Source organism: Salvelinus fontinalis, chromosome 16, assembly GCF_029448725.1.
Source record: "Salvelinus fontinalis isolate EN_2023a chromosome 16, ASM2944872v1, whole genome shotgun sequence".
In the NCBI taxonomy this organism is placed as follows: domain Eukaryota; kingdom Metazoa; phylum Chordata; class Actinopteri; order Salmoniformes; family Salmonidae; genus Salvelinus; species Salvelinus fontinalis.
In genome coordinates, this window is record NC_074680.1 from 51,894,083 (window position 1) to 51,917,312 (window position 23,230).

General features: G+C 45.4%; 1 protein-coding gene across 1 annotated transcript in view; it reads left to right on the plus strand.

The window, feature by feature from the left end:
- Positions 1-14,207, plus strand: part of LOC129813327 (uncharacterized) — a 28,862-nt gene extending 14,655 nt beyond the window's left edge. Inside the window, exons 2-4 of the mRNA XM_055865687.1 lie at positions 849-1,012; positions 2,228-3,126; positions 10,814-14,207. Coding sequence (XP_055721662.1) covers positions 887-1,012; positions 2,228-3,126; positions 10,814-11,996 — 2,208 coding nt within the window. The 5' untranslated portion in view covers positions 849-886 and the 3' untranslated portion in view covers positions 11,997-14,207. The remainder of the gene's footprint in view (positions 1-848; positions 1,013-2,227; positions 3,127-10,813) is intronic.
- The last annotated feature ends 9,023 nt before the right edge of the window (positions 14,208-23,230 follow it).

Below are 23,230 nucleotides of genomic sequence, written 5' to 3' on the forward strand. Positions count from 1 at the left end.
GATGGGTGGTAGTCTGACACAGAGAGGAGATGAGAAGACAGCAGGGTACCAGCCTGATGGGTGGTAGTCTGGACAGAGAAGAGATGAGAAGACAGCAGCGTACCATCCTGATGGGTGGTAGTCTGGACACAGAGAAGAGATGAGAAGACAGCAGGGTAACAGCCTGATGGGTGGTAGTCTGGACACAGAGAAGAGATGAGAAGGCAGCAGGGTACCAGCCTGATGGGTGGTAGTCGGACACAGAGAAGAGATGAGAAGACAGCAGGGTACCAGCCTGATGGGTGGTAGTCTGGACACAGAGAAGAGATGAGAAGACAGCAGGGTACCAGCCTGATGGGTGGTAGTCTGGACACAGAGAAGAGATGAGAAGACAGCAGGGTACCAGCCTGATGGGTGGTAGTCTGGACACAGAGAAGAGATGAGAAGACAGCAGGGTACCAGCCTGATGGGTGGTAGTCTGGACACACGGGTTTTAGAAGTTTCATTTAACATCCTACTGAATATATAAAAATGCTTCTGCCTTTTTCCCATTTTACATCCTCATGATTCTCTGTCTTAAGCAACACACTTTTCAGGAGTCGTTCTATCAATCCATATTTTTTTAGATGAATGTTGTTTAAATAAAATCTGTTTTGATGTAATATCATATGTACTATTTATTATTTATATCAAAAGACATCTCTGAAGTAAGACCAGAATTTTTTGTGGTGGTAGGCAGGATAAATCCATTCTTTTGGGAATGTATTGAGGAACTAAATTTTACCCTTCAGAGAACAAAGTCACTTTTTCTGTGTGTGTTTTAATTCAATACAACTGACTCTCCTCTCTTCTCCTGCCTCTTCCCCCAGGTTGATTGACAAGCCCGTCGTCCAATCAAATCGTCGCCATGATTGCCACGGGCGGTCTGCTGCGTATGAACCGGCGCCAAGACTCCCAGCGATCCAAGAACCACGCTGAGAACCAGAGGAAGAGGAAACTAGCAGAGAGGAAGAAGAAGAACGATGTGGTAGTGGTGGGTAGCATGATGGACTACAAACTACAGTACCCATAATGCTCTGTTGTATTGTATCTGGTTTAGAACGATATGGTAGTGGTGGGTAGCAGGGCGGACTACAAACTACAGTACCCATAATGCTCTGTTGTATTGTATCTGGTTTAGAACGATGTGGTAGTGGTGGGTAGCATGATGGACTACAAACTACAGTACCCATAATGCTCTGTTGTATTGTATCTGGTTTAGAACGATGTGGTAGTGGTGGGTAGCAGGACGGACTACAAACTACAGTACCCATAATGCTCTGTTGTATTGTATCTGGTTTAGAACGATATGGTAGTGGTGGGTAGCAGGACGGACTACAAACTACAGTACCCATAATGCTCTGTTGTATTGTATCTGGTTTAGAACGATGTGGTAGTGGTGGGTAGCAGGACGGACTACAAACTACAGTACCCATAATGCTCTGTTGTATTGTATCTGGTTTAGAACGATATGGTAGTGGTGGGTAGCAGGACGGACTACAAACTACAGTACCCATAATGCTCTGTTGTATTGTATCTGGTTTAGAACGATGTGGTAGTGGTGGGTAGCAGGACGGACTACAAACTACAGTACCCATAATGCTCTGTTGTATTGTATCTGGTTTAGAACGATGTGGTAGTGGTGGGTAGCAGGACGGACTACAAACTATAGTACCCATAATGCTCTGTTGTATTGTATCTGGTTTAGAACGATGTGGTAGTGGTGGGTAGCAGGACGGACTACAAACTACAGTACCCATAATGCTCTGTTGTATTGTATCTGGTTTAGAACGATGTGGTAGTGGTGGGTAGCAGGACGGACTACAAACTATAGTACCCATAATGCTCTGTTGTATTGTATCTGGTTTAGAACGATGTGGTAGTGGTGGGTAGCAGGACGGACTACAAACTACAGTACCCATAATGCTCTGTTGTATTGTATCTGGTTTTATCTTAGGTTACATCCCAACAATCGCTCCTTTCTCCTAATATGTGCAGTTGTCTTCTTCTCTTCTCTTCATGGATTTGAAAGGAAATTACTGGTATATGGAAACTCCCTCTAACCTAAAACTTTTAAATACTTTTACATTTGTGGGAGGTAGTGAACAAGTGTACACTTTTAAGGAGGAAGGAGAGATTGGGACGCATCCTTAGATGTTCCAGAAGCTAACATGGTAATGACGTTCTGTCTGTCTCTTTATGAATTCAGGTGAAGGGGAAACTCAACCTGTGTTCCCCATCTGGGCTGGTGGCTGCGGTGGGGGTAGTGGTGTTGATGCTGGGGATAGCCATGGCTGTACTGGGCTACTGGCCACACGAAGGCCACAGCCAGGGGTATGCATCCAGGGTATCAGCAGGGGAGGAGCGGAGAGACAACGGCAGGATGAGCTACTCCAAGAGCCGCCTGGTGTCTGTCACCTGGAACAATAACAAGGACAACAACAAAACCAACCAGACTGTTGGGGAGTTGACCAACCAGACTGTTGGGGACTTGACCAACCAGACTGTTGGGGACTTGACCAACCAGACTGTTGGGGACTTGACCAATCAGACGAGTGCTGAGTTGACCAATCAGACGAGTGATGTTATGAATGGAAGTGGTCCTCAACCTGTACCTGTGTCTACAAGTCCTCGTTCTCCCTCGCGTGGGTTTCTCACTGAGTTCCTGGACAGCTATCTCTACTCAGACAACTTGAAGGTGTTTGGACCCTTAGTGATGGGGATTGGCATCTTCCTCTTCATCTGCGCTAACGCCGTGCTTCACGAGAACAGAGACCAGAAGACCAAAGTCATCAACCTCAGAGATATCTACTCCACGGTCATCGACCTCCACAGCACACGGACCAAGGACTACTCGCCGATTAACGGACTAGTGAACTATGCGCAGTCCAGGGGCAGTGTGGACATAAATTCGGGTTCGTTCAATCCTGGCGAGATGCTAGAGCATGGTCGCAGCCCTTGGCCCTCCACTACCGTGTCAAGCCACCAGGAGGAGTTAGGTAGCGGTGAGCAGCAGTGTAGACGACCGTCAATGGCGGGCCGGCAGCGGAGCTGGTCCAGAGACAACCAGGGAAGTGTGTATAGCATCTACAGAGACCAGAAGCGCAGGTACAGTAGACCTACAAGTCTGTTGTTTTAAAATGTGTGATTTTGTCTGCATGTACAGTACCAGTCAAAATGTGACACACCTTCTCATTCCAGAGTTTTTATTTATTTATTTTTTTACTATTTTCTACATTGTAGAATAATAGTGAAGACATCGACACTATGTAATAACTCATATGGAATCATGTAGTAAACAAAAAAGTGTTAAACTAATTAAAAATGTATTTTATATTTGAGATTCTTCGAAGTAGCCACCCTTTGCCTTGACTACAGCTTTGCACACACTTGGCATTCTCTCAACCAGCTTCATGAGTTAGTCACCTGGAATGCATTTCAATTAACAGGTGTGCCTTGTTAAAAGTTCATTTGTGGAATTTCTTTCCTTGTTAATGCATTTGAGCCAATCAGTTGTGTTGTGACAAAGTATGGGTGGTATACAGAAGATAGCCCTATTTGGTAAAATACAGAGTCCATTTTATGGCAAAAACAGCTCAAATAAACAAAGTGAAACAACTGTCAATCATTACTTTAAGACATGAAGGTCAGTCAATCTCGAAAATGTCAAGACCTTTTAAAGTTTCTTCAAGTGCAGTGACAAAAACTATCAAGCACTATGATGAAACTGGCTCTCATGAGGACCGCCACAGGAAAGGAAGACCCAGAGTTACCTCTGCTGCAGAGGATGAGTTCATTAGAGTTACCAGGCTCAGAAATTGCAGCCCAAATATATGCTTCACAGAGTTCAAGTAACAGACACATCTCAACATCAACTGTTCAGAGGAGACTGTGTGTATCAGGCCTTCGTGGTCAAATTGCTGCAAAGAAGCCACTACTATTTTATTTTATTTAACCCTTATTTAACTAGGCAAGTCAGTTAAGAACACATTCTTATTTACAATGACAGCCTACAACCAGCCAAACCCAGGCGACGCTTGGTCAATTGTGTGCCGCCCTATGGGACTCCCAATCACGACCGGTTGTGATACAGCCCAGGATTGAACCAGGCTCTGTAGTGATGTGATAGTACTGAAATGAGGTGCCTTAGACCGCTGCATCACTCGTGAGGACACCAATAAGATGAAGAGACTGCTTGGGCCAAGAAACACGAGCAATGGACATTAGACTGGTGGAAATCTGTCCTTTGGTCTGATGAGTCTAAATTTTAGATTTTTGGTTCCATCCGCCGTGTCTTTGTGAGACGCAGAGTAGGTGAACGGATGACCTCCACATGTGTGGTTCCCACCGTGAAGCATGGCGGAGGAGGTGTGACGGTGTGGGGGTGCTTTGCTGGTGACACTGTCAGTGATTTATTTAGAGTTCAAGGCACACTTTAACCAGCATGGCTACCACAGCATTCTGCAGCGATACGCCATCCCATCTGGTTTGTGCTTAGTGGGACTATCAGTTGTTTTTCAACAGGACAATGACCCAACACATCTTCAGGCTGTGCTCAGAATATGTGGGAAGTCCTTCAAGGCTGTTGGAAAAGCATTCCTCATGAATCTGGTTAAGAGAATGCCAAGAGTGTGCAAAGCTGTCATCGAGGCAAAGGGTGGCTACTTGGAAGAATCTAAAATCAATTTTTTTGGGGGGGTTACTACATGATTCCATATGTGTTACCTCATAGTTTTGATGTCTTCACTATTATTATACAATGTAGAAAATAGTAATAAATAAAGAAAAACCCTTGAATGTGTTTGTTCAAACCTTTGACTGGTTCTGTATATTTTTATAGCCTCTTTCGACCATCCTGATTAGACAAGATCACATTCTTATAACTGGTGGTCTGCGGGCAGGTTTTTTTTTATTATAAAAATTTGGAATATTAATGGTATTATACGCAATTTGACAGTGCATTCAGAAAGTATTCAGACCATAACTTTTTTCACATTTTTGTTACATTTCAGCCTTTTTATAAAATTGATTAAATACATGTTTTTTCCCCATCAATCTACACACAATAGCCCATAACGACCAAGCGAAAACAGGTTTTATAAATTTCTATATAATAAAAAAATAAACGTATTTACTTAAGTTTTCAGACCCTTTGCTATGAGACTAGAAATTGAGCTCAGGTGCATCCTGTTTCCATTGATCATCCTTTGAGATGTTTCTACGAGTTGATTGGTGTTCACCTGTGGTCATTTCAATTGATTGGACAATGATTTGGAAAGGTACACACGTCTATATAAGGTCCTACATTTGACAGTGCATGTCAGAGCAAAAAACAAAGGTCGAATGAATTGTCCGTAGAGGTCTGAGACAGGATTGCGTTGAGGTACAGATCTGGGAAAGGGTACCAAAAAATGTATGCAGCATTGAAGGTCCCCAAGAAAACAGTGGCCTCCCTCATTCTTATATGGAAGAAGTTTGGAACCACCAAGACTCTTCCTAAAGCTGGCCGCCCGGCCAAACTGAGCAATCGGGGGAGAAGGGCCTTGGTCAGGGAGATTCTGTTCCTCTAGATGTGTGTAGATCAGATTCTGGTCCTCTAGATGTGTGTAGATCAAATTCTGTTCCTCTAGATGTGTGTAGATCAGATTATGTCCCTCTAGATGTGTGTAGATCAGATTCTGGTCCTCTAGATGTGTGTAGATCAGATTCTGGTCCTCTAGATGTGTGTAGATCAGATTCTGGTCCTCTAGATGTGTGTAGATCAGATTCTGGTCCTCTAGATGTGTGTAGATCAGATTCTGGTCCTCTAGATGTGTAGATCAGATTCTATGCCTCTAGATGTGTGTAGATCAGATTCTGGACCTCTAGATGTGTGTAGATCAGATTATGGTCCTCTAGATGTGTAGATCAGATTCTGGTCCTCTAGATGTGTGTAGATCAGATTCTGGTCCTCTAGATGTGTAGATCAGATTCTGGTCCTCTAGATATGTGTAGATCAGATTCTGGTCCTCTAGATGTGTGTAGATCAGATTCTGGTCCTCTAGATGTGTGTAGATCAGAATCTGGTCCTCTAGATATGTATAGATCAGATTCTGGTCCTCTAGATGTGTGTAGATCAGATTCTGGTCCTCTAGATGTGTGTAGATCAGATTCTGGTCCTCTAGATATGTGTAGATCAGATTCTGTTCCTCTAGATGTGTGTAGATCAGATTCTGGGACTCTAGATGTGTGTAGATCAGATTCTGGTCCTCTAGATGTGTGTAGATCAGATTCTGGTCCTCTAGATGTGTGTAGATCAGATTCTGGTCCTCTAGATGTGTGTAGATCAGATTCTGGTCCTCTAGATGTGTGTAGATCAGATTCTGGTCCTCTAGATGTGTGTAGATCAGATTCTGGTCCTCTAGATGTGTGTAGATCAGATTCTGGTCCTCTAGATGTGTGTAGATCATATTCTGGTCCTCTAGATGTTTTCAGATCAGATTCTGGTCCTCTAGATATGTGTAGATCAGATTCTGGTCCTATAGATGTGTGTAGATCAGATTCTGGTCCTCTAGATGTGTGTAGATCAGATTCTGTTCCTCTAGATATGTGTAGATCAGATTCTGGTCCTCTAGATGTGTGTATATCAGATTCTGGTCCTCTAGATGTGTGTAGATCAGATTCTGGTCCTCTAGATGTGTGTAGATCAGATTCTGGTCCTCTAGATGTGTGTAGATCAGATTCTGGTCCTCTAGATATGTGTAGATCAGATTCTGGTCCTCTAGATGTGTGTAGATCAGATTCTGGTCCTCTAGATGTGTGTAGATCAGATTCTGGTCCTCTAGATGTGTGTAGATCAGATTCTGGTCCTCTAGATGTGTGTAGATCAGATTCTGGTCCTCTAGATGTGTGTAGATCAGATGATGTTCCTCTAGATGTGTGTAGATCATATTCTGGTCCTCTAGATGTGTGTAGATCATATTCTGGTCCTCTAGATGTGTGTAGATCAGATTCTGGTCCTCTAGATGTGTGTAGATCAGATTCTGGTCCTCTAGATGTTTTCAGATCAGATTCTGGTCCTCTAGATGTGTGTAGATCAGATTCTGGCCCTCTAGATGTGTGTAGATCAGATTCTGGTCCTCTAGATGTGTGTAGATCAGATTCTGGCCCTCTAGATGTGTGTAGATCAGATTCTGGTCCTCTAGATGTGTGTAGATCAGATTCTGGTCCTCTAGATGTGTGTAGATCAGATTCTGGTCCTCTAGATGTGTGTAGATCATATTCTGGTCCTCTAGATGTGTGTAGATCATATTCTGGTCCTCTAGATGTGTGTAGATCAGATTCTGGTCCTCTAGATGTGTGTAGATCAGATTCTGGTCCTCTAGATGTGTGTAGATCAGATTCTGGTCCTCTAGATGTTTTCAGATCAGATTCTGGTCCTCTAGATGTGTGTAGATCAGATTCTGGCCCTCTAGATGTGTGTAGATCAGATTCTGGTCCTCTAGATGTGTGTAGATCAGATTCTGTTTCTCTAGATGCGTGTAGATCAGATTATGTTCCTCTAGATATGTGTAGATCAGATTCTGGTCCTATAGATGTGTGTAGATCAGATTCTGGTCCTCTAGATGTGTGTAGATCAGATTCTGTTCCTCTAGATATGTGTAGATCAGATTCTGGTCCTCTAGATGTGTGTAGATAAGATTCTGGTCCTCTAGATATGTGTAGATCAGATTCTGGTCCTCTAGATGTGTGTAGATCAGATTCTGGTCCTCTAGATGTGTGTAGATCAGATTCTGGTTCTCTAGATGTGTGTAGATCAGATTCTGGTCCTCTAGATGTGTGTAGATCAGATTCTGGTCCTCTAGATGTGTGTAGATCAGATTCTGGTCCTCTAGATATGTGTAGATCAGATTCTGGTCCTCTAGATGTGTGTAGATCAGATTCTGGACCTCTAGATGTGTTTAGATCAGATTCTGGTCCTCTAGATATGTGTAGATCAGATTCTGGTCCTCTAGATATGTGTAGATCAGAATCTGGCCCTCTAGATGTGTGTAGATCAGATTCTGGTCCTCTAGATGTGTGTAGATCAGATTCTGGCCCTCTAGATGTGTGTAGATCAGATTCTGGTCCTCTAGATGTGTGTAGATCAGATTCTGGTCCTCTAGATATGTGTAGATCAGATTCTGGTCCTCTAGATGTGTGTAGATCAGATTCTGGTCCTCTAGATGTGTGTAGATCAGATTCTGGTCCTCTAGATGTGTTTAGATCATATTCTGGTCCTCTAGATATGTGTAGATCAGATTCTGGTCCTCTAGATGTGTGTAGATCAGATTCTGGTCCTCTAGATGTGTGTAGATCAGATTCTGTTCCTCTAGATGTGTGTAGATCAGATTCTGGTCCTCTAGATATGTGTAGATCAGATTCTGGTCCTCTAGATGTGTGTAGATCAGATTCTGGTCCTCTAGATGTGTGTAGATCAGATTCTGTTCCTCTAGATGTGTGTAGATCAGATTCTGGTCCTCTAGATGTGTGTAGATCAGATTCTGGTCCTCTAGATGTGTGTAGATCAGATTATGTTCCTCTAGATGTGTGTAGATCAGATTCTGGTCCTCTAGATGTGTGTAGATCAGATTCTGGTCCTCTAGATGTGTGTAGATCAGATTCTGGTCCTCTAGATGTGTGTAGATCAGAATCTGGTCCTCTAGATGTGTGTAGATCAGATTCTGGTCCTCTAGATGTGTGTAGATCAGATTCTGGTCCTCTAGATGTGTGTATATCACATTCTGGTCCTCTAGATGTGTGTAGATCAGATTCTGGTCCTCTAGATATGTGTAGATCAGATTCTGTTTCTCTAGATGCGTGTAGATCAGATTATGTTCCTCTAGATATGTGTAGATCAGATTCTGGTCCTATAGATGTGTGTAGATCAGATTCTGGTCCTCTAGATGTGTGTAGATCAGATTCTGTTCCTCTAGATATGTGTAGATCAGATTCTGGTCCTCTAGATGTGTGTAGATAAGATTCTGGTCCTCTAGATATGTGTAGATCAGATTCTGGTCCTCTAGATGTGTGTAGATCAGATTCTGGTCCTCTAGATGTGTGTAGATCAGATTCTGGTTCTCTAGATGTGTGTAGATCAGATTCTGGTCCTCTAGATGTGTGTAGATCAGATTCTGGTCCTCTAGATGTGTGTAGATCAGATTCTGGTCCTCTAGATATGTGTAGATCAGATTCTGGTCCTCTAGATGTGTGTAGATCAGATTCTGGACCTCTAGATGTGTTTAGATCAGATTCTGGTCCTCTAGATATGTGTAGATCAGATTCTGGTCCTCTAGATATGTGTAGATCAGAATCTGGCCCTCTAGATGTGTGTAGATCAGATTCTGGTCCTCTAGATGTGTGTAGATCAGATTCTGGCCCTCTAGATGTGTGTAGATCAGATTCTGGTCCTCTAGATGTGTGTAGATCAGATTCTGGTCCTCTAGATATGTGTAGATCAGATTCTGGTCCTCTAGATGTGTGTAGATCAGATTCTGGTCCTCTAGATGTGTGTAGATCAGATTCTGGTCCTCTAGATGTGTTTAGATCATATTCTGGTCCTCTAGATATGTGTAGATCAGATTCTGGTCCTCTAGATGTGTGTAGATCAGATTCTGGTCCTCTAGATGTGTGTAGATCAGATTCTGTTCCTCTAGATGTGTGTAGATCAGATTCTGGTCCTCTAGATATGTGTAGATCAGATTCTGGTCCTCTAGATGTGTGTAGATCAGATTCTGGTCCTCTAGATGTGTGTAGATCAGATTCTGTTCCTCTAGATGTGTGTAGATCAGATTCTGGTCCTCTAGATGTGTGTAGATCAGATTCTGGTCCTCTAGATGTGTGTAGATCAGATTATGTTCCTCTAGATGTGTGTAGATCATATTCTGGTCCTCTAGATGTGTGTAGATCATATTCTGGTCCTCTAGATGTGTGTAGATCAGATTCTGGTCCTCTAGATGTGTGTAGATCAGATTCTGGTCCTCTAGATGTTTTCAGATCAGATTCTGGTCCTCTAGATGTGTGTAGATCAGATTCTGGCCCTCTAGATGTGTGTAGATCAGATTCTGGTCCTCTAGATGTGTGTAGATCAGATTCTGGCCCTCTAGATGTGTGTAGATCAGATTCTGGTCCTCTAGATGTGTGTAGATCAGATTCTGGTCCTCTAGATGTGTGTAGATCAGAATCTGGTCCTCTAGATGTGTGTAGATCAGATTCTGGTCCTCTAGATGTGTGTAGATCAGATTCTGGTCCTCTAGATGTGTGTATATCACATTCTGGTCCTCTAGATGTGTGTAGATCAGATTCTGGTCCTCTAGATGTGTGTAGATCAGATTCTGGTCCTCTAGATGTGTGTAGATCAGATTCTGGTCCTCTAGATGTGTGTAGATCAGATTATGTCCCTCTAGATGTGTAGATCCGATTCTGGTCCTCTAGATGAGTGTAGATCAGATTCTGGTCCTCTAGATGTGTGTAGATCAGATTCTGGTCCTCTAGATGTGTGTAGATCAGATTCTGGTCCTCTAGATGTGTGTAGATCACATTCTTGCTCTCACATTGCATGATCCGGATGGTCGAACGAGGCTACATTGTATGTTGTTTTTTTATGCTGCAAAATGAATTGCCTCATTGAGGACATAAACGTGTTCTAATCTATTCTAAACCAATGCTGTTTTCATGTTTTAATCAGGTGGACCAGGCGCCCTGAGGGGATAAATAAAGTTGTATTGAATTTCCCGGAATTCAAGTTTTCTAATCTTATTTTGTCTAATCTAATCAGGTGTTCAGAGCAGACACCCTACCCCAGGCAGTGGGACTCAGAGCAAGCCTCGTACCCCAGACAGTGGGACTCAGAGCAGGCGACATACCTCAGACAGTGGGACTCAGACCAGGCCTCGTACCCCAGGCAGTGGGACTCAGAGCAGGCCTCGTACCCCAGACTGCGGGACTCAGACCAGGCCTCGTACCCCAGACTGCAGGACTCAGAGCAGGCCTCGTACCCCAGGCAGCGGGACTCAGAGCAGGCCTCGTACCCCAGGCAGCGGGACTCAGAGCAGGCCTCGTACCCCAGGCAGCGGGACTCAGAGCAGGCCTCGTACCCCAGACAGCGGGACTCAGAGCAGGCCTCGTACCCCAGACAGCGGGACTCAGAGCAGGCCTCGTACCCCAGGCAGCGGGACTCAGAGCAGGCCTCGTACCCCAGGCAGTGGGAGGGTGCAGCATCCATTGTCAGTTCTTCTTTTAACGCCTTCACCCTCCCGATCATCACACTTAACAACTGTACAGTGGAGGAGGGGGCACAGGCCGAGAGAGAGGAGGAAGAGATTATAGATGTGAAGGATTTTAGTGGAAATGGGATTGAGCAAGAGCAAGTAGCAGGTTATAGTCAAAGTCTGGATACTACAGAGAAGAATTCTTCAAGGAGGACCTCGATGAATCCCCAGGAATCCTATAGTCAATGTCTGGGTACTAAAGAGATGGATTCTTCAAGGAGGACCTCGATGAATCCCCAGGAATATGAGGGTGGTACCGTCATGACCCTAACCGAACCAGACGAAGCGCTACTGGGACAGACCCTCACCCCACAAGACTCCCAACTGTTCCCCCCATCTCCCGTTTTCAGGGCGATGACGGGGATGGGATCTCGCCTGTCACTCAACTCCCTCTCCAGCCAAGGGGGGGACCAGCCCCAGTCGGCGCGACGATGCAGCCTCACCATGGCCGTCTGTCGTCAAGGCGACCGGGCTCGTCGGTTCAGCTGTACGCGTCTGGAGCGTTCGAACAGTAAGGGATACATCAAACTGGAAACCGTGGACGGAGATTCCTTCGAGGCACCAGATGTAATGACTTCCTGTGTGCCCGACTCGAATCAGGAAGAAGAAGTAGTAGCAGAAGCAGAAGCAGCTCAAGGAAAAAGAGAGAGGGTGAGAGTCGCCCTTAGCTCTTCTTTAACAGAACTCTAGACAGATCTGTCTCAATCGTCATGTCAATCTCTTTAGACAGTGATCGAAAGTGACCTATAGAGTCAAGGTGCAGCCAGAAGGAACTCAGGAGAGGAGAGGGAGATACATAGCTCTTCACGACACATAAACTCTAGACAGATCTCTACACAGAACTCTAGAACTATCTCTCCGTGTCTCATCATTGTAGATGGATGTCATAGGCAGTAGAAGACAGGGATCAAAACTGACCTATAGAGTCAAGGTGCAGCCAGAAGGATGTCAGGAGATCAGAGACGGGGAGGAGGAGAGGGAGGGAGAGAACAGGAGACGGAGAGGGAGAGAGAAGAAGAGGGAAGGGAGAGAAAAGGAGAAGGAGAAGGAGAGAGAAGGAGAGATGAGAGGGAGGGGAGAGAGAAGGAGAAGGAGAGAGAAGGAGAGGGAGAGACGAGAGGGAGGGAGAGAGAGGGAGGGGAGAAAGAAGGAGGAGAGAGAAGGAGAGGGAGAGGGAGAGACGAGAGGGAGAGGAGAGAGAGGGAGGGGAGAGAAAAGGAGAGGGAGAGAGAAGGAGAGGGAGAGGGAGAGAGAGGGAGGGGAGAGAGAAGGAGATGAAGGGAGAGGGAGAGGGAGAGAGAAGGAGATGGAGAGAGAGGGAGTGGGAGAGAAAAGGAGAGGGAGAGAGAAGGAGATGGAGAGAGAGGGAGTGGGAGAGAGAAGGAGAGGGAGAGAGAAGGATAGGGAGAGAGAAGGGAGAGGGAGAGGGAGAGAGAAGGAGATGGAGAGAGAGGGAGTGGGAGAGAGAAGGAGAGGGAGAGAGAAGGAGAGGGAGAGGGAGAGAGAGGGAGAGGGAGGGGAGAGAGAAGGAGATGTAGAGAGAAGGGAGAGGGAGAGAGAAGGAGATGGAGAGAGAGGGAGTGGGAGAGAGAAGGAGAGGGAGAGAGAAGGAGAGGGAGAGAGAGAGAAGGGAGAGAGACATGGTGCACCCAGAAGGAGATCAGGGAGAGAGACGGGAAAGAAGAGGGAGAAAGAGAAGGTGTGATGGAAATAGCCCCCACTTCTTCAACAGAGTTGTAATGTTCAACACCAATTAGGGTCCCCTGGAGAACATGGACTGAAACTATGGTTCCTACAGAACTATAGCCAGAACTCTGTCCGGTCATTTCTATGTAAGCGATAAACAACAATGGTCTGTACATTTCTCTTAAAAATATACCACGACGCAGAGAAGCAGTATATTATATATCTACTGTACCAGTCAAAAGTTTGGACACACCTACTCATTCCAGGGTGTTTAATAAATGCTTCACAGAGTTCAGGTAACAGACACATCTCAACATCAACTGTTCAGAGGAGACTGTGTGAATCAGGCCTTCATGGTCGAATGGCTGCAAAGAAACCACTACTAAAGGACACCAATAATAAGAGACTTGCTTGGGCCAAGAAACACGAGCAATGAACATTAGACCGGTGGAAATCTGTCCTTTGGTCTGATGAGTGATTTCATATGTGTTATTTCATAGTTTTGATGTCTTCACTATTATTCTACAATGTAGAAATAAGGAAAAAAATTAAGAAAAACCCTGGAATGAGTAGGTGTTTGGACAAACTTTGGACTGGTTCTGTATATAATACCCATTCATTTCTGATTGAGGCATTTTCTGTAGCTGGGTGCATACAGGTCTATACAGGTGTATACAGGTCTATACAGGTCTATACAGGTGTATACATGAGAGCCCTTATCAGAAAGCCATGGGGAAACAGTGATGTTTCACTTTTCAGAATAACAACACGAGAAAGACTCTTTAAAACCACAAAATAACTCAATATTCAGATCAAACTATTCCATTTTTTTGTAATGTAGCAACAGCAAATACTTTCGATTAGAAAAAAGACGTAGATACTATTTGTTTAAACAAACAAAAATGTTGTGTAGATTTGAATAGCACCTATTTGAAATAAAAATGTTTTGTATAACTGGAGATAAAATTAGAATAAATTATGATGTTCTGAAATCTTCTTCCTTTGCAAATAAAACTGTTCTACAAAATAAGTTTTATTTTAGATAGGTATTGTTATGAGGTTTTAATAGCTGTCAGAAATTCAGGTAGAATAGAGTTCAGATTTGATTAAAATGATGTTAACTGTTGGACCATGTTTAATTATGCATGAATAAAGTTATAATATATAATAGAATAGAATATAGTTGAGACATTAAAATAAAAAATGTAGATCTTTGATGTTGTGTTATTGCTTTCCCTATAAGAGCAGAAATATTAACGTCTACACACACACTCCCTCTCTGTCTCTCCCCATCTCTCTCTCTGTCTCTCTCTCTCTCTCTCTCTCTCTCTCTCTCTCTCTCTCTCCCTCTCCCTCTCCCTCTGTCTGTCTGTCTGTCTGTCTGTCTGTCTGTCTGTCTGTCTGTCTGTCTGTCTGTCTATCTGTGTGTCTGTCTCTCTCTCTCTCTCTCTCTCTCTCTGTCTCTGTCTCTGTCTCTGTCTCTCTCTCTCTCTCTCTCTCTCTGTCTCTGTCTCTCTGTCTCTGTCTCTGTCTCTGTCTCTGTCTCTGTCTCTGTCTCTGTCTCTGTCTCTGTCTCTGTCTCTCTCTCTCTGTCTCTGTCTCTGTCTCTGTCTCTGTCTCTCTCTCTCTCTCTCTCTCTCTCTCTCTCTCTCTCTCTGTCTCTGTCTCTGTCTCTCTGTCTCTGTCTCTGTCTCTGTCTCTGTCTCTGTCTCTGTCTCTCTAACTGTCTCTGTCTCTCTCAGCACATGATTGTTCATCAGTCTATCATGGCCATCTAGTGGTGAAAATACATTGTTGCTTTCATGCAGACCTCAAGCCACCACTTTGTGGTTGAACTTTTAACTAATGTGTTTGGAACCAATGGAAGACTTTGTAGCGTTTAGTTATCAAATGCACAGCGCAAATCAAAAAATGTCAAACAGAAAACCGAAGAAAATGAACAACAATGACAAATGGTTTGATGAAGAATGCAAAAACCTAAGAAAGAAATTGAGAATCCTGTCCAACCAAAAACACAGAGACCCAGAGAGTCTACGCCTTGACTATGGTGAATCACTAAAACAATACAGAAATACACTACGGAAAAAGAAGGAACAGCACGTCAGAAACCAGCTCAATGTAACTGAAGAATCCATAGACTCTAACCACTTCTGGGAAAATTGGAAAACACTAAACAAACAACAACACGAAGAGTTATCTATCCAAAATGGAGATCTGTGGATAAACCACTTCTCCAATCTTTTTGCTAAAAACGTATACATGATCAAATACAAATCTTCGAATCAATTATTAAAAACTATCAGAACCCACTGGATTCTCCGATTACGTTGAATGAAGTACAACCAGAAGCTTCGCTTCTCCCGAGTCCGTACGGGAGTTGCAGCGATGGGACAAAACTGTAACAACCAATTGGAAACCAGGAAATTGGGGAGAAAAAAAGGGGTGAAAAAAGGGGGAGAAAAAAGGGGGAGAAAAAAGATTTATGAAACGAATATATCAGCTGTTTGTTTGAAAATACGAATGGAAATGTTATATGTATTTTTGTATAAACGCCGGTTATATAAGGTCTGTGGTAAACACCGGTTTAGGAGATCTAATGTTATGCTCTATGAGATAATCTTCATCGGCTAGCGATAATGTTTGTTGAATTTTGAAGCGTTTGTGTAATTATTAAAACATAAAACAAACATAAAAGTTTCATAATTCTTAAAAGTCATGTGACTGCTGATATTTTATCATAGAACAAAACCTATAAGATCTGCTAAGCCTGTTTTAACGTCAGACCTTATTTTCGGAGTTTATCGGGTACCTTCATTTTCAATACATTTAGTTAATTCCCTACTAAGATTCATTAAAACATTTTTTTTTTGTTGAATTCCCGTTTTAATGCCTGGATTCCATGAGGGCCCTAATTATCATATTTGGACCAGAATGAGTCTCTCCACTACCTCCTGCAGTGATGATTCCACCATCTTCATTGAACGTTTCCATAATTTATCTGCAGATAATCGTCAAAAAAGCCTAAGACCTAACAGTGACATGTGCAAATTAGGGAGCCAAATGAACGGCTCTCTCACAGATGCAATTCGGTTTGGCTACACTGATTTACGAGTCACTCACTTTAGATTCACTGTCTAGCGAGCCTTTGGTTTACTTCTCTCGATGCGATAACATGGTGTCATGACGCTGGCCTGGGGGTAGGTTTATGACAGTCATAAATACCTCTCCCCCCCTTTTTTCCTCTCTCTACCCTACTGATGTGACTATTGAAAATCCCTTGGTAACATAGAGATTCTGGGAACATCAGAAGGTGGGGGGAAATGAACCATATTTTGGTAATCCAACCAGTTGTAATGGCGTTCCTCTCTCTCTTCATAAGAAGAGGTGGAGTAGTGATCGAGCCAAGGCGCAGCGGGTTGTGAATACATGATGATTTATTAAATAAACAAAACAGACAAAGACGAAAACGAACTATACTTGATATAACTAACAAAATAACAAAACGATGTAGACAGACCTGAACAAACGAACTTACAAATACACGAAGCACGCTGACACAGGAACAGACTACATAAACGCACGAACAAACCGAAACATTCCCGTATGGTGTAACATACACACAGACACAGGAGACAATCACCCACCCACAAACAGTGAGAACACCCTACCTAAATATGACTCTTAATTAGAGGAGAACGCAAAACACCTGCCTCTAATTAAGAGCCATACCAGGCAACCAAAACCAACATAGAAACAGATAACATAGACTGCCCACCCAAAACACATGCCCTGACCTAAACACATACAAAAACAACATAAAACAGGTCAGGACCGTTACAGAACCCCCCCGCCTCAAGGTGCGAACGCCGGGCGCACCAGCACAAAGTCCAGGGGAGGGTCTGGGTGGGCAGTTGACCACGGTGGTGGCTCCGGCTCTGGACGCTGTCCCCACACCACCATAGTCACCCAACGCTTCTGTCTACCCCTCCCAATGACCACCCTAAAACTCACATCCCCTAAATAAACGGCCAGCACCAGGAGAAGGGGCAGCACCGGGACAAGGGGCAGCACCGGGACAAGGGGCAGCACCGGGACAAGGGGCAGCACCGGGACAAGGGGCAGCACCGGGATAAAGACCAGCACCGGGACAAGGGGCAGCACCGGGACAAGGGGCAGCACCGGGACAAGGGGCAGCACCGGGACAAGGGGCAGCACCGGGACAAGGGGCAGCACCGGGACAAGGGGCAGCACCGGGACAAGGGGCAACACCGGGACAAGGGGCAGCACCGGGACAAGGGGCAACACCGGGACAAGGGGCAACACCGGGACAAGGGGCAGGTCCCGGCTGATATACTCTGGCAGATCCTGGCTGAGGGACTCTGGCAGGTCTATGCAGGCTGACGGCTCTCGACGCTCATGGCGGGCTGACGGCTCTCGACGCTCATGGCTCTCTGACGGCTCTGGCAGATCCTGTCTGGTTGGCGGCTCTGGCAGATCCTGTCTGGTTGGCGGCTCTGGCAGATCCTGTCTGGTTGGCGGCTCTAGCAGATCCTGTCTGGTTGGCGGCTCTGGCAGATCCTGTCTGGCGGACGGCTCTAGCGGCTCCTGTCTGGCGGACGGCTCTAGCGGCTCCTGTCTGGCGGACGGCTCTGAAGGCTCATGGCAGACGGGGGGCTTTGCAGGCTCATGGCAGACGGGCGGCTTTGCAGGCTCATGGCAGACGGATGGCTCAGACGGCGCTGGGGAGACGGATGGCTCAGATGGCGCTGGGGAGACGGATGACTCAGATGGCGCTGGGGAGACGGATGGCTCAGATGGCGCTGGGGAGACGGATGGCTCTGGCCGGATACGGCGCACTGTAGACCTGGTGCGTGGTGCCGGAACTGGAGGCACCGTGCTAAGGATAAGCACCTTCCTACTAGTGCGGGGAGCAGGGACAGGGCACACTGTACTCTCAAAGCCTACTCTATCCCTGATGCGAGGTACCGGCACTGGTGACACCGGGCTGAGGACAAGCACATCAGGATTAGTAGGGGGAGAAGATACAGTGTGTTCAGGGCTCTGGAGACGCACAGGAGGCTTAGTGCGTGGTGCCGGAACTGGAGGCACCGAACTGGATACACGCACTACAGAGAGAGTGCGTGGAGGAGGAACTGGGCTCAGGAGACGCACTGATAGCCTAGTGCGTAGTGTAGGCACTGTAGGTACTAGGCTGGGGCGGGGAGGTGGCGCCGGAAATACCGGACCGTGGAGGCGTACTGGCACTCTTGAGCATTGAGCCTGCCCAACCTTACCTGGTTGAATACTCCCGGTTGCCCGACCAGTGCGGGGAGGTGGAATAACCCGCACCGGGCTATGTAGGCGAACCGGGGAAACCATGCGTAAGGCAGGTGCCATGTATGCCGGCCCGAGGAGACGTACTGGAGACCAGACGCGTTGAGCCGGCCTCATGACACCTGGCTCAATACCCAATCTAGCCCTACCAGTGCGGGGAGGTGGAATAACCCGCACTGGGCTATGCACTCGTACAGGAGACACCGTGCGCTCTACTGCGTAACACGGCGCCTGCCCGTACTCCCGCTCTCCACGGTAAGCCTGGGAAGTGGGCGCAGGTCTCCTACCTGCCCTTGGCCCACTACCTCCTAGCCCCCCCCCCAAGAAATTTTTGGGAATTACTTACGGGCTTTTTGGGCTTCCGTGCCAGACGCGTTCCCTCATAGCTCCGGTTCCTCTCTCCGGTAGCCTCTGCTCTCCTCAGTGCCTCCAGCTGTTCCCATGGCTTTTCGGGCTTCCAGCCACGTCTCCTTGCTGCCTCCTCAAACCACCGCTCCTGGGCTTTAGCTGCCTCCCTCTCTTCCTGAGAGCGGCGATTCTCTCCTGCCTTAGCCCAGGGACCTTCTCCATTCAATATCTGCTCCCAAGTCCAGGAGTCCTTGTTTTCCTGTCCCTTACTCCAATTACTCCGCTGCTTGGCTCTGGAATGGTGGGTGATTCTGTAACGGCGTTCCTCTCTCTCTTCATAAGAAGAGGTGGAGTAGTGATCGAGCCAAGGCGCAGCGGGTTGTGAATACATGATGATTTATTAAATAAACAAAACAGACAAAGACGAAAACGAACTATACTTGATATAACTAACAAAATAACAAAACGATGTAGACAGACCTGAACAAACGAACTAACAAATACACGAAGCACGCTGACACAGGAACAGACTACATAAACGCACGAACAAACCGAAACATTCCCGTATGGTGTAACATACACACAGACACAGGAGACAATCACCCACCCACAAACAGTGAGAACACCCTACCTAAATATGACTCTTAATTAGAGGAGAACGCAAAACACCTGCCTCTAATTAAGAGCCATACCAGGCAACCAAAACCAACATAGAAACAGATAACATAGACTGCCCACCCAAAACACATGCCCTGACCTAAACACATACAAAAACAACATAAAACAGGTCAGGACCGTTACACCAGTTGAACATATGCATTGGTACTTAATGAATATGATGTCAGTTCGGTTGTCATCTGAGACATTCTCATCAATGATAGGATGACATAAATTCTACAGTGGAAAGTCTACACATTATAGTTATCAGATTCACATGGAATTGTTGTGCAATTTAAATGTTTGAATTTGAAATTTTTTGTGAGGGGATGAAATGTGATTTTAGCTTCTAAAATATGAGAATTGGGTTTTCATGAGTGAATTAGGCCCGACTCAGTGGCCCGCCCACGTGAAGAGACATTGGTTATAAACTATGAAACACGCCCTCCTCTCCCTTCCTATATAAACCTTAACGACAATATAACTTCCTGTTCCGAGGACGATAGGACGACGGTCCATTCGTTCAAAAGGACTAACATGTCAACTGCAGAACTAAGCCAACCTCAGCGTGAGCTTTGGTTGCGAGTGGTAGGAACTTTGAACTCTTATTCGCTACAGAAGTGATACCTCCAAGCAGTGGCCGCTGTAAACGTGGGCTAGGAGAGGACAGACAGAGTATCCCGTCTACCACCCAACGACGACACAACAACGTTTCCCGTTCACCACCAGAGACACTCTTCAAAGGACAAAGGACTCTGTTGGGCAACACGGCCTTCCATCTACCACCAACCTATTGAAGCGCAGCTCAGAGTACATTTTTATTGCATTTTCTTTTTCCAAATGGGCGGTAATTTAGAATTTAGAATGAAATTTAGAATGAAATTATTGAATACTTTATCAAGTTTACCTCCCAGATTAGAAACATTTGTTGTGATATAGTCTAGAAATATATGACTTTACAATTTAAATAAATGTATGAATTCAGTGTAGTGTTAGTTGTTTTGGTTATTGTCTAGGTCTAGACCAACGTGATCAGGATTATTTTCTACATTGGTAGTAAAATGGCCTTACTGAAGAGCTGAATTTCAACCTGGCACCGGCTTAGGATGCCACCTTTTCAACAAGTCAGTCAGTTCGTCAAATTTCTGCCCTGCATGAGCCAGCCCCGGTCTACTGTGCTTTTATTGTGAAGTGGAAATGTCGAGTAGCAACAGTAGCTCAGCCACTCGAGCTCACAGAACAGGATCGCCGATTGCTGAAGCGTGTGTAGCGGCGTCCTCGGTCGCAACACTCACTACCGAGTTCCAAACTGCCTCTCGAAAAAACGTCAGCTCAAGAACTGTTCGTCATAAAATGGCTTTCCATGGCCGAGCAGCCGCACACAAGCCTAAGATCACCGTGTGTACTGTCAAGCGATGTAACGCTCGCTGCCATTGGACTCTAGAGCAGTGGAAACGCGTTCTCTGGAGTGATGAATCACTTTTCACCATCTGGCAGTCCGACGGACGAATCTGGGTTTTGCGGATGCCAGGAGAACGCTACCTGCCCCAATGCATAGTGCCAACTGTAAAGTTTGGTGGAGGAGGAATAATGGTCTGGCCCTGTTTTTTATGGTTCAGGCCCCTTAGTTCCAGTGAAGGGAAATCTTAATGCCCCAGTGGTCCTTTTCCTGTTTCAGCATGACAATGCCCCAGTGCACAAAGTGAGGTCCATACAGAAATAGTTTGTCGAGATCAATGTTGAAGAACATGACTGGCCTGCACAGAGCCCTGACCTCAACCCCATCGAACACCTTTGGGATGAATTGGAACGTCGAATGCGAGCCAGAACTAAATCGCCCAACATCAGTGCCCGACCTCACTAATGCTCTTGTGGCTGAATGGAAGCAAGTTATAACAGCAATGTTCCAACATCTAGTGGAAAGCCTTCCCAGAAGAGTGGAGGCTGTTATAGCAGCAATGTTCCAACATCTAGTGGAAAGCCCAGAAGAGTGGAGGCTGTTATAGCAGCAATGTTCCAACATCTAGTGGAAAGCCTTCCCAGAAGAGTGGAGGCTGTTATAGCAGCAATGTTCCAACATCTAGTGGAAAGCCTTCCCAGAAGAGTGGAGGCTGTTATAGCAGCAATGTTCCAACATCTAGTGGAAAGCCTTCCCAGAAGAGTGGAGGCTGTTATAGCAGCAATGTTCCAACATCTAGTGGAAAGCCTTCCCAGAAGAGTGGAGGCTGTTATAGCAGCAATGTTCCAACATCTAGTGGGAAGCCTTCCCAGAAGAGTGGAGGATGTTATAGCAGCAAATTTCCAACATCTAATGGAAAGCCTTCCCAGAAGAGTGGAGGCTGTTATGACAGCAATGTTCCAACATCTAGTGGAAAGCCTTCCCAGAAGAGTGGAGGCTGTTATAGCAGCAATGTTCCTACATCTAGTGGAAAGCCTTCCCAGAAGAGTGGAGGCTGTTATAGCAGCAAAGCGGGGACCAACTCCATATTAACACCCATGATTTTGTAATGAGATGTTCGTAGTGCAGGTGTCCACATACTTTTGGTCATGTAGTGTAAGAGAACATTAAACCTTTTTTAACTTTTAACCAGGTCTTGAAATTACACTCTTAATTACAGTTTGACTGCAAGATATGAATTGCCACAATGATGTTTGTTTTTCAAATTATGTATTTGATTAAAACTGGAAAATAAGTAAATAGCCCACATCATCTTGACATGTGACTGAAAGGTTGGAGTAGAAACCATCTAAAGGGTTAAAGGTCAGGCTAAAATCTAAAGGGTTTAAAGGTCAGGCTAAAATCTAAAGGGTTTAAAGGTCAGGCTAAAATCTAAAGGGTTTAAAGGTCAAGCTAAAATCTAAAGGGTTTAAAGGTCAAGCTAAAATCTAAAGGGTTTAAAGGTCAAGCTAAAATCTAAAGGGTTAAAAGGTCAAGCTAAAATCTAAAGGGTTTAAAGGTCAAGCTAAAATCTAAAGGGTTATATCAGTCAGGCTTGTGTTGTCTTCAGGAGTGTGATGGACAAGCCACCTACTGTCGTTGAAAACACACATGTATCACATGACAGGTTGGGCCTGGACACTCCACACATGACTGGTTGTGCCTGGACACTCCACACATGACTGGTTGGGCCTGGACACTCCACACATGACAGGTTGTGCCTGGACGCTCCACACATGACAGGTTGGGCCTGGACACTCCACACATGACAGGTTGGGCCTGGACACTCCATACATGACAGGTTGGGCCTGGACACTCCACACATGACAGGTTGGGCCTGGACACTCCATACATGACAGGTTGGGCCTGGACACTCCACACATGACAGGTTGGGCCTGGACACTCCACACATGACAGGTTGGGCCTGGACACTCCACACATGACAGGTTGGGCCTGCACACTCCACACATGACAGGTTGGGCCTGTACACTCCACACATGACAGGTTGGGCCTGGACACTCCACACATGACAGGTTGGGCCTGGACGCTCCACACATGACTCTACTATATTGTACTCTATTCTTCTCTACTCTATTCCAATCCACTCTATTCTACTCTAGTCTACTCTATTCTACTCTATTCATTCAGTTATTCTTGGAATATCCACTCAGTCTCTTGACTGTTCCTACTCGGTTCTGTTCTACTCTATTCTGCTCTACTCTGCTCTCCTCTATTCTACTCTATTCTTTTCTACTCTATTCTGCTCTACTCGCCTCTATTCTACTCTACTCTACTCTATTCTGCTCTACTCTACTCTATTCTGCTCTACTCTACTCTATTCTGCTCTACTCTGCTCTCCTCTATTCTCCTCTATTCTACTCTATTATTTTCTACTCTATTCTTTTCTACTCTATTCTGCTCTACTCACCTCTATTCTACTCTACTCTACTCTATTCTATTC